The sequence below is a fragment of the Capsicum annuum genome, chromosome 10, assembly GCF_002878395.1.
Source record: "Capsicum annuum cultivar UCD-10X-F1 chromosome 10, UCD10Xv1.1, whole genome shotgun sequence".
Taxonomy (NCBI): Eukaryota; Viridiplantae; Streptophyta; class Magnoliopsida; order Solanales; family Solanaceae; genus Capsicum; species Capsicum annuum.
In genome coordinates, this window is record NC_061120.1 from 128,652,430 (window position 1) to 128,669,530 (window position 17,101).

The window sequence follows — 17,101 nt, forward strand, 5'->3', positions numbered from 1 at the left end:
TTCGGACTTATTAATTCATCAGGTACAAAGTGAATGGCCTGTTAAGAACATAAAGCTCCAACCTTATCTAGAGTGTGTGCAAGAAATATGCAAGAACCTCCATAAGATAGAGTTCAAACATATCCCCAGTATCCAGAACAAGCTTACAGTTGCACTGGGCACTTTGTCTTCCATAATCCAATATCCAAACAAAAACTATATTGATCCTGTTCCATCCATGTTCACGAGAAACCTGCAAATTGCTTCCATGTTGAAGAGGAATTGGATGGAAAACCATGGTATACAGACATACAAGGGTATTTAATAAGTGGAGATTATCCTGAGAATGCGATAAGTGTCCAAAAACACACTATTCGGAGGCTAGCCAATCAATTCTTTCTAAATGAGAAAATCCTGTATAGAAGGACTCCTAATTTGGATTTACTAAGATGTTTCGAGGCCAAAAAGAGATCTAGGCTGATTGAAAAGGTACATGCTGGAACATGCAATCAACATATGAATGGATTCATGTTGGCAAAAAAGATATTAAGATTGGGTTACTTTTGGCTGACCATGGAAAGTGATTGCATCCGCTACGTACAGAAATACCACCAGTCCAAACTCATGCTAACATACTTCAAGTTCCTCCTAGTGAGCTTTATGTCACCAGCTCCCCTTGGCCCTTCGCAGCTTGGGGTATGGATATCATTGGTCCTATTGAGCCGGCTGCGTCCAATGGTCACATGTTCATTCTTTTTGCAATTGACTACTTCACCAAGTGGGTAGAAGTCACCTCTGATAAATCCGTCACAAAGAAGGTTGTGGATGACTTCGTTCGGAGTAACATTATTTGTCAATTCAAAATTCCTAAATCCATTATCACTGACAATGGTTCCAACCTCAACAGCGACCTAATGAAAACCAAATGTGAGAAGTTCAAGATCAAGCATTAAAATTCCACAGCATACAGGCCACAAATGAATGGAGCAGTGAAAGCTGCGAACAAGAACATCAAGAGGATCCTATACAAGATAATTGACAACCATTGGCATTGGCATGAAAAGTTACCCTTTGCATTACTGGGTATCGTACTACAATAAGAACATCCACAAGAGCTAAACCTTATTTTCTGGTTTATAGTGGCGAAGCAGTGATAGTTGCTGAGGTCGAGATACTATCTTTGAGAATTATCCAGGAAATAGAATTGAGTGACGCTGAATGGATACAAAGTAGATTCAAGTAACTAGCACTCATTGACGGAAGATGGATAAATGCAGTTTGTCACGATCAACTCTATCCGAACAAAATACCCAAGGCTTTCAACAAAAAGGTTAGGCCAAGACACTTCGCACCTGGGTAATTGGTTTGGAAATGAATCTTCCCGCATTAAGACAAAGCAAAAGGCAAATTCTCACCCAATTGGCAAGGCCCTTATGTGGTTCATCGAGTCTTGATAGGAAGAGCACTCATACTTGTAGAAATGGATGGCGTAGTTTGGTCTAAGCCCATTAATTTAGATATTTTTTAGAGATACTGTATTTTATTTTATCTCACGCTCCTTGAATTATATTGGAACTGCAGTTGACCTGATTCTCATTTAAGAGGGATACATAGGTGTTCCTATGGAGTTCGTCGCATTATAACAAAAAAAAATTTCCCCTCTTTATGAGAATTTTAACTGGGGTAAAATTTTTTAGAGGACCTCAAAAATTCTATATGGGCATGACCACGGCATAAATTATGAACTGGGGTGAAATTTTTGAGATCTCAAAAATCCTACGAACATACTTTGCAATCCTGACAACAAGATAACCTTATACTAGGGCAAAATTTTTTGAGTAATCTTCAAAAATTTCTTAACGATAGAAGAAGAAATCATAAGATGTTGTATTGTCTCAAAACATGTCACAGTCAATGATTCAACAACTTTTCACATTTTTTACAACAAATTTATCACTTTAAAATAACGACTATTTACAAACATGGATTTTCTTTTAAAAAAACACATTCATTCACTTTCTGTCAACTCAAGGGAAGGCCCAGAAGAGACTCATCAACAAGACGACGACCTCAAGAAGAAGACACTTTAGTCAAGGCTGAAGCACAAATCAACCTCCCCTTTTATAAACTCACAATTTTTCTTTGAGTACAGGATTAACAGGTACAGATGACAAGAATCACTCTATCACGAGAGGCCTAACGGCTAATCAAAAATCATAACGAGAGGCCCAACGGTTGATCTAACAATAAAACAGATACGCTTTTTTATCTTTTACTATCTTTATTGTTATAGTTGTCTTCACTACATCGTTCAATCGTCTATACATACATATATCTGTGCTAACCATTTTTATATAGTTGATATAAAAATGGTAGGACTAACAGGTACAGATTACTCCATCACAAGCAGCCAACAGTTGATCCCACGATTACACAGTGCATCAAGAAGCTTAAAAGTTGATCCCATGATGAGAAGCTAAACAGCTGATCCCATGATTTCATAGTGCATTGAAAAGCCCAAAAGATGATCCCATGATGAGAAGCTAAATTGCTGATCCTACGATTCTATAGTGAATCGAAAGGCCCAAGAGTTGATCCCATGATTCCAAAGTGCATCGAGAAGCCCAAAAGTCAATCCCACGATGAGAAGCCAAACAGTTGAGCCCACGATAAGAAGCCAAACAACTGATCCCACGATGAGAAGCCAGACCGCTGATCCCACAGTGCATCGAGAAGCCAAACAACTGGTCCCATGATGAAAAGCCAAATAGCTAATCCCACAGTGCATCGAGAAGCCAAATCGTTGATCCCACGATACAACAGATATGCTTTCTTTATTTCCACATTCACTTTATGTTTACCAATTGCTTATCTTTTACATGCCCTAACCTTTGTTATCTAGTATATTGTAAAGTACGCAGGTGATGGAGAAGGAGTAACAAACAGAAATAATTTCCATTCCTATTTTTGAAATATCACTTTATTTACCCATCCATCGCATAAACCAAACTCGAAAACTCACCTACCTTTCACTTTCACATCTCTCCTCACGTCATTATTTTAAATCATATTCATTCCCATCTCATTGACCCACAATACCATTGTTGACACCCTAGCCTTTATCAATAATATTCTTTAGGAATATTATTCATTCCTAAATCTAGAACAGCACACGGCCTGATTCTCGTAAAAGCAAAGATATGTAGGCAACTTAAAGAGAAAGTCTTGGCCACACTATTTTGAAAACACCTTCCGTTGCTTTCTTCCTAACAAATCATCATCTTGGTCGGACAAAATTAGCTACTACATCAACTTTCGTTGGTTGACAATTCTTTTATCATTCTTAAGCAACGAAGGGGCAATTGTTGACACCCAATTTTAACCTCTCAATGCTCTCTTAGGCAGTTATTTTTGTCAAAATTATTTAACCTTTAATATTAATATTTTTGCACATTATTTTGATATCAAATAATTTTTTACAAGCCACATTCATGATTTAAAAAATATATAAATTATTTTATTATTTTTCAGTATCATTTTTTATAATTCAAACACAACATTTTACATAATTTTACTAATATTTATTAAATTATTCGTAAATATGCACACTCACAATTTATAAATGCATTGTCTTTTATTATTATTAATATTACTGCTACTACTAATACTATCGATAATTTTTATATAATAATTTTACGTAACATTAATTTTACATGCATGATTATTTTAATATTGACATCTTATTATTTTATTCGTTATTATTATTACACCTTTATCATTATTATTAAAATAGCAGCCTAATTTAAATTAATTTTCCTAGTTTATTTAAATTCTAGCCAATTTGTATTCAATTAATGTCAACTTTTGCCAATTTGGCACTAATTCTAATTTTTAATCCATTTTAAATCTATTCTAATCTCACCCGTCGATCAAAATTGATCCAAAGGCTGAGATTGGAGCAACCTCTCTTTCTTTTTTAAACTCCACAACTAAACCCTAACCCTCATTTCATCTACCTACCCCCCACTTTCTCTCTCTACCTCCCCTTTCTCTCTTCAAGGATTCACCAAAGCTGCTGCCAGCCACCACCACATTGATCACGCGGCTGGTGAACCACCAGAGCAGCCATGCCTATCCTTTTTTTCCTATCTTTTCTTTTATTTTCTCTCCAAAACCAACGCCGTCAGCCAGCCACCGTCAGTCGCTACTGTCGCTACCTCATCTCAAGGTAGAGCCAGCGTCGTCTTTACCTTCACAGCTATCTCTGATTGTCACCCAGATCCGACGAAGACAACCACCATCATTGCCTTAATAATAGTGCGGCCACTCAACACCAGCAGTAGTCGATGGAACGACCATAGCTGCTGCCGCTGCTTTAATCCTCTCTTTCTAACTAGCTAAAAACTCTTCTCCATCCCACTGTCCATTCGCCACTATTGTCTCGCCAAAGTTTGATAACCAACGAGGCTTTCGATGACCACCTATGGTTTTTGTCTGATTTGTTTTCTCAATACTTTAAATGGCATATTTGCTTTCTCCATTAAATAAATCAGATTTTAAAACTTACAATTTGTAAGACTCTGTTTTGATATGTTTTATCCCAAAAACATGTTTGTGAAAAATCTTAAAATCTTGGATTTTGGTATGTCTTAACTGTGCATGTCTGCATGACTAACCTCACCTATCAGGATAAAATTATAACCTTTTGCTACCTCTCTTGCTCAATTTGATTTTGAACAATCTGTTTTGCGGAGTATGATAGCTTGAGGACATTCAATTGACCTCAAATTGTATGACAGCTTATTATTGATTTACCCTTGATATATTTTGATTGATTTTATACTAAAACTAATTCACCATCCCTTGATTAATGTGATCCCTCATTCCTTGATTAATGCGATACCTTATTCCTTGATTAATGTGATTTTGATATTGAAATTAATAAGTTATTTTGGCATGCTTGGATATCTGATTTCCTTAACTTGTTGTGTGACATATTTTTGGTAAAATGGGATTCGATTCTGGCTAATTAAAATAATCTGATGGCTTTATAATTTTACTAATTTCATCACTTATAGTAAGTATTCATATTCAGGCATATTTTATTATTAGTATTTGCTTCTTTTCTGTTGTAACATCCCGAATCTGGTACCTAAAATGTTACACGATGCTCATGACCATGAAGGACTATAATCTAACCCATGACTGATATTTGTACCTGAACACTGCATAATATACTGTGCAAATGTAGAAATAAGGCTGTAAGGTTCAAAACCGAGACATAATATCTAATAAAATATAACATCTAGGAGGCTTATGAAATACCCAAAACAATAGAAATAACTATCTGAACATGATAGTCTGAAAAACCTCTAACTGACTGAACTGTCTGAATAAGGAGTTGACGGAATATGTCCCCAACTAACTCCAACTACTGAAATAAATTAATTAATGAAATAATAAAGTAATGGTCGTATCCTCAAAGGATAAAGACTCACTGCTAACTCTGACTGCTGAGACTGAAAAGCTTATGCTTCTAAACCTATGGTATAATACACCGTAGCGCAAATACGTCAGTATGTTTGAATGTACTAGTATACATGTGAGGTGGGCTGAATACAAAGGGTTCACATGCATGAACTATACTAACTGACTGAATAACATGAATGTGAGAATATATGCATGAATAAGACACTGTGACTGAATTCGTGATAACATGATTACTGAGTCTAAGTACTGATAACATGAGATACTGATAACTATATAACTGAATTAACTAATACTGAGCGACTTTATTTGACAGTATAGTTTCTGATGGAACTAGCTGAGTTTCAAACTATTTTAAGTTGACTGTATCTGACAGTCCTGAAAAGTGAAAATCTTAAAAATTTCACGTCTACAAAAATGAATTCATCTTTCAAAGTAAGTTTCTAACATTCTTGGAACGATTTCAAGTTAGGTAGAAGTACGGGTTATTACATCTGTCCAAGAAATATTTTGCTGATACGTTTATGGTAAATTTGCTTAATTTAAATTTGAATAAATTGACAACCTAATTGTTGCCCGATTGTTTACAAACATTTATGATAATTTAGAATATTTTTCTCCCCTTAATTGATTGAGTTTTTATTTTTTAAATATTGAGTTTTCCTTTTGTGCTACTGATTGATTATTACATATTTTTCCATTAAAAATTTCTGGTTACCACTATATAAACAACCCCTTTTTTCAATTAGCAGACAACTCTTCCTGACTATTACTTTCTAAAAAAAGGGTTACTTACTACTTTAATACAAAGAATAAAATATTGTTTCAAGTTCTTTGGTTAGAAATTTTGACGAAGCTCTCGCCTTACTTGATCCAATTGCTCTATCTAACATCTTTGTTATTAATTTTTGCTGCTAACGAGTAAGTGTTTAAAAAATGTATTTATATATCTTTCTTTGATAAACTGTATTATGTTAGAGAACTTGCCTATAGGAATTAATAAAAATAATTACTCTGGGCTTGCCTGCTTTGTCTTTGTTTCTTTGTGTAAGATGATGTGTTTGTATATTCGAGTATTCTTTCTGTGTTTGCCTCGCTCTTTTGCTCATGTTAAGACAGGTATTAAGCGGTACTACTTTAAGATTTAAAGAGTCACCCGGGAATAGGGATAGAGTTGTTTAATTCTTTTCTTTTATCTATTTATCGCTTATGTTGTAATAACCTTTGTAAACTCGATATATTGTAATAATAAAATTTGGGGACTGCTCGGGGCGGGGATTTATGTGCTCTATGAATAGTAAAGGTAAACATGACCTAGGTTTTTACGTGTATTACATGCTATGTGAATCATTTAAGCAAACAAATCTAGAAATTATTGATACTCGAAGCGTCTAGACACTTAAGCTACAACTTATTAATTAATTTGATTAGAAATCTTGATTTTAGGATCTAACTAACGCCCGATATGCTAAATTAAACTCCTGTAGGATAATATATTTTTTCAGCATGTTAAACATTAGAATTAAGCATGTCATTGCATGTTTTGTCATGTTAATACAATTTAAGCATGTTAATATTTTTTTAGCATGTTAACAATTACTTTTCTGCATATTAATACATTTTTAGCATGTTTAACACCAGAATTAAGTATGTCCTTATATGTTTTAGCATATTAATACAAATTTAAGCATGTCAATATTTTTAGAGCATGTTAACATAAAATTCCTATACATTAACATATTTTCCAGTATGTCAAAACAGTAGAGTTAAGCATTTTTCAATATGTTGAATATTAGATTTCAGCATGTTAAAGTTAAAATTCGAGCATACTAATTACCTTCTGCATATTAATGTTAAAATTCTAGCATGTTAATTACCTTTAGCATGTTAACATAAAATTCCCACATGTTAATTCATTTTCTAGCATTTAAATGCATTTTTAGCATGTTGATGGACTTTTCAACATTTAAAATGAATATCGGTAATAATTTTCAACATGTAATTTTAACTTCCTACACTGTCATTAGTTTATAACATGTCTCGCATGATAAATTAATGAGTATCACTCCCCAACATATTTACCTTACTTTGGCATGTTCTTATCAATGTATAACATTGTTTGAAATGATTTGACAACTATTTCCCATCAATAACAATTACTTCTCAGTTAGATATCATGATTATAGATTTTAAATACATTGAATAACTATTTGTCTTACATGTTAATCACTCTAATCACTTTTAATAACCAAGAGGCTAACTTGGGACAATTATGTGCTACGTGATGTCCTATCTGTTTCACATTTTGGAATCTTAGGAAACATAGCTTTGTTTGTCTAGATCACAAATCCAAAATACTAAAGCCCAATGCCTCTTAGGCGATAAGTAGAACAATAGGTATTTTGAAAGCATTAATTTTATCCTTTCTTTTAGAACATTTTTTAGGATTGACTACCAGCCTAGGTGGGGTGGGGCGGGCAGTCATTTAAAAGTGATGATACCCAGAGACATTACATGACGTTTGACATTGTTACTTGTTTAAGATTCGACTAGTGAGTCGGATAATGATTAAATAAGTTGGGGTTCTGATCCGAATAAAAACCAACAATATTTCTTTGTTTGATTTTTTTTTCAAATTTGTCCTTTTTTTACGTTTACTTTACATGTTTATTTATTTGGGGTAGTTAGTTTTATGAGCAGTCTTGTTTTGCTATAATTTGTATCTCCTTCTATCTTCTCGTTTGTCCTATTCCTATATCATTGCTTATGTTTATGTAGATAATTAATAGTTAGAATAATTAAGATGTATTCATTATTTTGTTACCTAGTTAATAAAATAAGTGACCTTTGTCTATCACATTGAATCCCCACGTAAAGTATGAATTTGGCCAGAAACCACCTTTGTGGACCTCGAAAGATGCCTAACACCTTCTTTTCAAGGTAATTTGATTCTTTACCCGAATTTCTAGTGAACTAGACAAAATAACAAAATAGGTTCGTAGTTAGCCTAGACTGGTGTCCTAACACACCTTAATACGTTAGGTGGCAAATCTCCATACCCTCTTCTATAAATAATCCTAAAAAGAGTGGTCATGTCGAATCCCACTTTTCACGAGAAAAATGGGACGCGACATAGTGTTCGTCATTTTGTTTACTACATGATTTATATGTGTTAATGTCATATTTTTACAATAAGAATTATATAAATCAATATCTTTAAAAATGATTTATGTGCTTGCCGGTATGATGCTTTAACAACCCATAGGCTATCCATTCTGAATAGTTGTTGATCAACTTTGTTAGTTATTTTAGAGTCTCGCCTAAGATGTTGAACCCTTCAAATGGGTAATTTTTCCGTTCTTAGAACTGACAGGCTCCACTTTTTCTTCTTCTTTGGAAGCAGATGATGGATTATCAAATGTGATATTATGTTGTTCAGTAGTAGCTTCTATTGTACATCCACCTAGAAAGCCAAAATTGTCAATGCTAATCATAGATATATAATAGATTATCTATCTATTGCAACAGATGGATCATCTGTTGGGATAAATTCGAAAAGGTAAAAAGGAGCTATACGATAATTTCGAACAGATGACCCATTTATTGGAACATATGACTCATCTATTGGTACAAATTAAAATAGTACGAAGATCTATTTGATTTGCTAAAACAGACACACATATGTTACAACAGATAACACATTTGTTGCAACGGTTAGACACTGTTGAACAGATATATATATATATATATATATTTGATAATTTTCAACAGATATATCATCTGTTGAAACAGATAGTGTCTGTTTGTTTGTTCGAACAGATGATATATATTCACCTTCTTCAGCTTATGCTGCTCTTCTATGGCCCATATACATTGATCAAAGGTGCAAGACAAAGATAGAGGAGTTGCAATTTTACTTTTTTTATGCTTGATGATGCCTTGAAAATTTCTTTCCTTCTCTTAGACATCTAGTGGAGTGTATGAATATGAAATCTTCTTTAATGGAATGACACCCCTCTTAGATGTCAATTTCATTACAAAAGTAGTTAATGCATTAATAGTATTAATCACTCCATCATGTTTTGCCTTGCAGTCTTGACATTTGTATGCAGAACATTCGCTAGAAGGGGTAAAATCTGTTTAACCAATATGATCATAATCATAATGATTTGTTGTTTTGAAAACTATAAGAGGAGCATCATTAGCCCAACAACAGCACCGCTACCACTACCATCATCATTAACAATAAGCCCACCCTCTAAAATTATTTTTCTTGTAATGACTATTGCTCCAAATAATTTTTTTCTAATTTTGTCAATGACCTTAGGGTCCAATAAAGTTTGCAAAGACCGTAAAGTAAGAAAAATGGCATCTTCAACTCTCAATTGGTCAGAATAAGTGACGGATGCACAATCTAACATAAATTAGTACATATATTAGAATGATGATTAGATCATTCAAAAAAATCATTAATTAAAATAAAAACTTAATCAGAATTAGACTTACTACATCCTTCAGGGGGTTGAAGAGATCAAGAAATTTTGCATTTTTATTAGTTTTGGCTGACAACCATTCCAGGATTCTTTGACAAGAAACATCTTCCTAGTAGTTCACTTGTTGTCTCAAATAAGGAATGACTTCAAACGCCCAAGCCTATAAAATAACGCCAATAAATCAAAAGCATTATTGAATAAAAAAATGAATCATATCATAATAAAAGAAATATTTATCATGATAGTCCATGGAAAGCCATATAAGTTGACTATCTTTGGCGTTAATGGAGTCCATATATTTGACAGTCATTTTGAAGTTTTTATAACCCCAAGTATAGCTGCTAATCCATTAAGATCCTCAAAGAGCTTTATTAAACCAAGTGATATGTTGTTAATGTCTCTCGCCCAAAGAATATTATGTGTAAACCAAATCAAATACAATGATTGCTTGTGCTTCTTTGAAAGTCTTTTTTACCTTTCAACGCTTCTATCAAATTTTGTTTTTGAAGCTTGGACCAATAAGGAACATCAAGTCTTCATGATCACTTGACTTGTATTTACTTTTTTTGGGTGTGCGGGGTGCTTTTTCGGGTTAGAATAAGTATAACTTGAGAAGGAGAAAGAGAATAACATTTTAGTCCAGTAACTATAGCAAACTTCTTCCACCCAAAACAAACAGGCATGCCACAGTAATTTATTAATACCTCATCCATCTTATCTTTATTTTCATACATAAACCTACGGTTGAGAAGATCATATACCATTTTTATATGGAAACGAGCATTGTTGTTCTCTGGTAAATCAAGATATTGCCCAAAGCAGCTGTCCCTGAAATAAGCTTCCAAATTTTGTTCTTGAAGTATTTTTCTAAAGGTATCGAAAGATTTTCCTATGACTGACTTAACTACAAAATCATCCGTTAAATTTCTGGCACCATCACACAACATTCTCACAAGATAACTATCAATGCTGAAGGCTCTGACCAACTTTTCGGTGGAAGGGCTATTAGCATTTGGATCATCTCTTTTGAAACATTTCTCCTCCCCATGTTCATTATCTGTGCTTCTGATTGACATAACACTTGTAAAGCAAGCTCATAGAGTGGTAGATGTAGCCTAACTGCTCCACTTGTTTCTTTACTTGGACTTGATTCGATTTTTATTCTTTTGGGAGCCATATAATCTAAAAATAACAGGAACATAAAATAGATTATAATTGATTAATGCATCATTAAAAAATGATAACAGTATATCTAACATGTACAACAGTAAAATAACAGTTCCAACATATCACGTATCTGTTGCACCAGGTAGGTTATTTATTGCAACATATAACTAACCTGTTGCAACAGATAAGTAATCTGTTGTAATAATAAAAATAGATCACTCATCTATTGAAACCGATGACTGGTCTGTGCAACAGATCACATATCTGTTGCAACATATGAGTAATCTGTTAGAATAGTTATCAACGGTCAATATTGTTTAGATTACTTCCAACAAAAGGGTCGTCTATCACAACAAATGAATGATCAGTTGGAAAAATCAGGTCTTGGACATGTTCTGTTGGAATAGTTGATGGGATTTTATCCAATAGAAGGTTCGTTTGTTGCATCAGATAATTAATTTATTGTATTAGATTTTTAATCTGATGGTTCCTCCGTTGCCTCAGATGGTAAATCTGTTGCATCAAATGGTTAATTTGATGCATTGAATTTTTAATTGGATGGTTCCTCTGTTGAATCCGATGGTAAATCTGTTACATCATATGGTTAATTTGTTGCATTAGATTTTTAATTCTATGGTAAATTTATTGCATCAGATGGTTAATCTATTGCATCAAATTTTTATCTGATGGTTTCTCTGTTGTATCATACGGTAAATCTGTTGTATCAGATGGTAAATTTATTGCATCAATTGTCTGTTGCATTAGACGGTTAATTTGTTGCATTAGATGGTTAATCTGTTGCATCAGAAGGCTAATCTATTGCATAAAAAAATAGTAGCATGATTTTGTTCAATAGAACAACAACAATATCACCATTTTTACCAAGAACAAAAACAACTCAACCCAGCAACGGGCGCAACACCAAAAATGCCAACATCGTTGTTTTGTTTGTACAAACACAAACAACAAAAATCAAACTTTAAAAAACACAACAAACAATAAAAAATCATATTTCACTCCGAAAAGAGAAGAAAGAGATATCAAAAATTAGGATTTTATTCGGACCACATTTCAAATTAAAGCAACAAATATTGAAATTATTCACCAATACTAGAAGAGAAGTTGACTCAAGTTCCTCTTTTTCTTCAAAACTAAAAAAGCCATAATTTTTACGTGTAAAAGAAGAAAAGAAATGATGAAGAACTCGAAACTGTTGTGGTCGGAGAGCAAGGCTACTACGTTAATTGACGGTTGAAATTCCAAAAGAAATTCAAAGTCCAATAATTTATCGCTGGAGATTGAAATCGTCGGGGATTAAAATGACAAATTTATACAACTGTTCGTTGGGAGAAACTGTCGAGAGAGAGGGGAGAGACGATTGATTCGGAGAGAAGAGGAGTGTGAATTAATTTATATTTTTTTAAAAAATTAAAATTTTTTAAGAATATTAATCAAATTCATAAGTTAATCAAGTTTTCTAATTATATTTGAACTTTATATTTGCCAACTGCAGCCAGATCTGGTGCACCGCTCCACACGCTTTACAGGCGCGTAAGCACCAAATCTTCACCGGTAACCGATTTAAAATTTCCGATATCCTGTGTCTGTGTGACACTCAAACTCCGCCAAACTCTCGCTGATCTATTCTCCATCCTCTCGCCTGGCTTTGCGGCTTCATCTATGGCGTGCATTTCAGTTCACAGCTTAATCACTGCACTACAATTAGTGGCAATACTGTTATCAGTGGAATCTTCAATTCATATCTATGAAAGAGATCCCTTCAGAGAAGTTGGAAATGCGTACCTTGTCTCCGGTGGAAGCGAAGGCGTCGCCTCCTCCCGCTTCATTCCTCTGCCGCGTCGCGCATTTCGCTCTACGGCCCATGATGGCCTCTCTTATATCAGGTAAACTCCTCAATTAACCTATATAGGTATTCAAGAGTTGGTGTCACAGCCTTAGGAATCAAAGTCTAAATCCAGTTGAGGGACATTGTTTCCATCTTTTTGATGGGAGGTAGCCACTAACACTAGATTAGAGGTGCGATCAATCTGACTCAGATACTTTAATATTGTTTGTTTAGAATTATGTGTGTGTATATATATATTAAAATAAAAAGAATATTGCACTAGGTTAACTCCTGGATCTACCTAAAATCTTGACAATATGTGTATATATTAAGAGGAATATTGCACAACTTCAAATCTTGGATGTAGCTGGTTCATTCATAATTGCTAATGTATATATGTTATGTACACCATAACCGCGGAGCTGGTTGAGACATTGTTGTAAACGTATATATGTTAGATCCACAAGTATTACGGAAAAATGGTCAGATCTATATTGATATTTGGGCCAACTTTTAGTTAAATTTCCTGAAGATCTATTATAATGTTTGAGCAATTTAAAGAACAATACTGAAAAGATGGACTTTTGAGTTGTCAAGCTCAGGGCACAATTTTGCATAGAACTCCTTGATTGAACAAGCTAATCCTATACAGTAAGATTAAATCTTTTTTATTGGCTAGGCTGACTTGAAAGGTCGGATTTCACTATGACTACACTGTTTCTAAGATTTAGATAGCAGGAAACAGGTGGAACTTACTGCTGCTAAGAGATACCATACCAAACATGTTGGTGCCAAGGTTCTCTTCTGTTGAATGGGAAGTTGGGAGGTTGACTCAAGATTAAATTTATTCAAAATAGTTTGAGCAAATTCGATATTCCCTCAGTCCCAAAAAGAATGATATTGAATGGAATATCAATATATCATAGTCCCCAAAAAATGAGAGTCGACACATCACATTTTCTTAGTGAATTCGGACATTAGTTCCTATTTCTTTTATAAAAAAGAATCTCTATTATAAACGATATAAAAAGTACTAGAAATCACATGTCCCTATGGTGAAATTTCTAGAATTTGTAAAGTAGTGCCATCAAATATGAAATAGTTTGACTCCTAAGTTGTAGTGGTGTCATTATGTTACTCCCCGCATCTTGAATTTTGTTTAGAATCGTCCATGTATGTAGTATGAATCCCTAATTGAGTTTCTTTTGCTTTAAGTGTGAAGTCGACTTGGAATGATTCCTATATGTTTTGGGGGTTGTCGCACTCGGAACACGAGTTTTGCACTGGCTCAACGCCCTGGGTGGCTCCCTAGGTGCCACAACAGTACAACGAAAGGGGATGGAGCAACAAGCCATGGGCTGCTGTCCAAATGGCGTGCTGCGTCGCACTAGGTGCGCCCTAGGCGACGCGGTAAGCCAAGTGGGTGTGCCCATTGGTTTGCTAAGCTCCTTCATGGGAAATATTTGTTCAGGTTTTCTTATATTACCCATACATGATTAAATGCCTTCTTCCCATCAATTTTATATGTACTTTCCCTCATCTTACACCCCTCTTCTTCCTCTCAAACATAAACTTAAGAAATTGGCTCAAGAATCAAGTCTAGTCCCTTCCTTCGATCACAAGTTTATCTAGCGTATTGACGTATGTAAGACTTTTCTACTTCTTAAATTCCTTAAATTGTAATCTCTTTATGTTTGGTAACTCCTTTCTTGATAAACTAGGGTTAGAATTAAAATCCCTGGAAACTCATTAATTCCTCAAACTCTTGAATCTACACGAATTACCCTAGATCGTGCAAGTCTATGATTCATTTTACAGGGTGCCGCCCAAGCTGAAAGGCAAATTCTACAGGGTGGTAGTCCGTCCGGCCATGTTGTATGGAGCGGAGTGTTGGCCAGTTAAGAACTCCCACATCCAAAAAATGAAGGTGGCAGAAATGCGGATGTTGCGCTGGATGTATGGGCTGACTAGAGGGGATAGAGTTCAGAATGAGACTATCCGGGAGAAGGTTGGTGTGACTCCAGTGGAGTGCAAGATGCGGGAAGCCCGATTGAGATGGTTCGGACACGTGAAGAGGAGGGGCATGGATGCCCCGGTTCGTAGGTGTGAGAGGCTAGCGTTGGATGGTTTTAGGCGGGGTAGGGGTAGGCCGAAGAAGTACTGGGGTGAGGTGATTAGGCGGGACATGGAGCAGTTACAGCTCACCGAGGACATGACCCTAGATAGGAAGGTCTGGAGGACGCGGATTAGGCAGAGGACTAGGGCCAGTTTGGGTCGCTAGTGTAGGGAATTACTTGGTGGGGGTTTTATGCCTGTTATGATTTCGTGTTCCATGTTTTATTACGAATCTGTGTGCTTTTCTCTGTTTTATATTACTTATATGTGCCGTATTTATGATATGTAATCTTGTGCTGTGCTTTACTAGGTGTTTGTGTGGTATCTCGTGCCTTGAGCCAGGGGTCTATCGGAAACAACCTTTCTACTTCTTTAGAGGTAGAGGTATGGACTGCGTACATCTTACCCCCCCAGACCCCACTAGGTGGGAATACACTGGGTTTGTTGTTGTTGATCTGACATATACATTTTATTTATAATAATAATAATATAGCAAAATAGGAGAGAAGATAAGGAGAATATTGCTTATAAGTAGGAGCTTCTCAACTATGAAGAAGACTGACAAAAAATTCTCAATATCACTTAAAATTCAATGGTGAGTCAGTCAAAAAGTGAGATGCTTGCGACCAATATTTCAATGCATATAGCTATCTGTTACTATGTTTTTATTTTTCTATTTTTTCGGTTATAAACCTGATTATTATTTATTATAAATAATAGTTATTGAAAGAGAGTATGTATGATACTAGGAGTAAAGTCAGTACTCATATTTTCTTCACCTAAAATTATACTTTCTGTTTGTGACCTTTGGTAAACTTTGATTTTGTATTTATCCATTAAATAAATGTCTTTAAGTTATGCAGTGCATTTGGATTTCAGGATCACCTATTATTTTTCTTATTATTTAATATTATTATTTGATCTATATAATAAATTATAATATTTAACACTTCTAAATCAATTAAAATTTTAGCTTATACAAATAAAAAACTCTATAATTCTATTTATGTAATATTTGGGATCATAGTTTATAGAAAATATATTATTTTAATTCTTTATCAGCCTTAATATTTTGTTCCAATTCATCATCATCTTACTTTTTGTCTTTCCTTGTTTCATTTATTAACAATTTAAAATTATATATGCGTTAATATTATTGAATTTATTTTTTATTGATGGTTATTAAGAGCTGACAAAGAAGGAAACCTTTTGTGTAGATTATACTAGCTCAAAATTGATTACGTAGCTTTTTGGGTTTTGTAATGACTTTTAGGATTTTTTTTTAAATTCATGGTACTTTATATATTCTTTTATTTATTTCATGAGTTTTGAGAATATAAACTTGAAAATTTGTAAAAGAAGAAATTATATTTTAGGGTTAATAGTATGTATTCATCAATCAAAAATCTTTTTTTTGGGGGGTATTGGAATATGTAATAGTTTTGTGTGATGATCTTGCAGTTCATTGTCAGCTGAATACTCGAAAGGTTTGTGCTTTTGAACAATTCTTGAAGGCATAAACAAAGGGTGTCAAGTGGGCCGGCCCGACCCAGCCCTTGTAACTAACCCGGTCTGTTTTGACTCGGCCCGGTAAGTCCTAGAGATTTATGGTTCCGGGTTCCGGGCCGGTTATTTTTTTAAAATGGGTCCGGCTAACTCGGCCCAGACCAAGTCTGGTCCAGGCCCGTTGGTTAACCGGCCCGGCCCGGGCCGGATACCTTTTTTTAAAAAAAAAAAGATTTTGGGCCAAACTAGCCGTTGACCCAACGGCTGTATAGCCGTTTTTGGGTTCAAACGGCTAGTTTGGGCCCATTTATTAAAAAAAGTAAAATAACTTTAAAAAATATTTTTTAATCCCAAAAAAATTCTATAAATACCCTACAACTTCAAATCATTTTTCACACAATTTTTTCACTCTCTCAAATCTCATTCTTTCTCAAATCTCAATTCTCAAATAGTCAATATATTTAATTTCTTAAAGTGTTCACTTTAATTTTTTAATTTTTCATTTACA

General features: G+C 34.4%; 1 protein-coding gene across 2 annotated transcripts in view; it reads left to right on the forward strand.

Annotated features, from left to right (window-relative positions):
* The first annotated feature begins 12,614 nt into the window (after positions 1–12,614).
* Positions 12,615–17,101, forward strand: part of LOC107856479 (transmembrane protein 87B) — a 20,323-nt gene continuing 15,836 nt past the window's right edge. The window contains exon 1 of one of the 2 annotated variants that reach the window (XM_016701485.2): positions 12,615–13,030. In XM_016701485.2, the coding sequence (XP_016556971.2) occupies positions 12,807–13,030 (224 nt within the window). In that variant the 5' untranslated portion in view covers positions 12,615–12,806. The remainder of the gene's footprint in view (positions 13,031–17,101) is intronic. The other variant, XR_007045860.1, reaches the window with a different exon arrangement.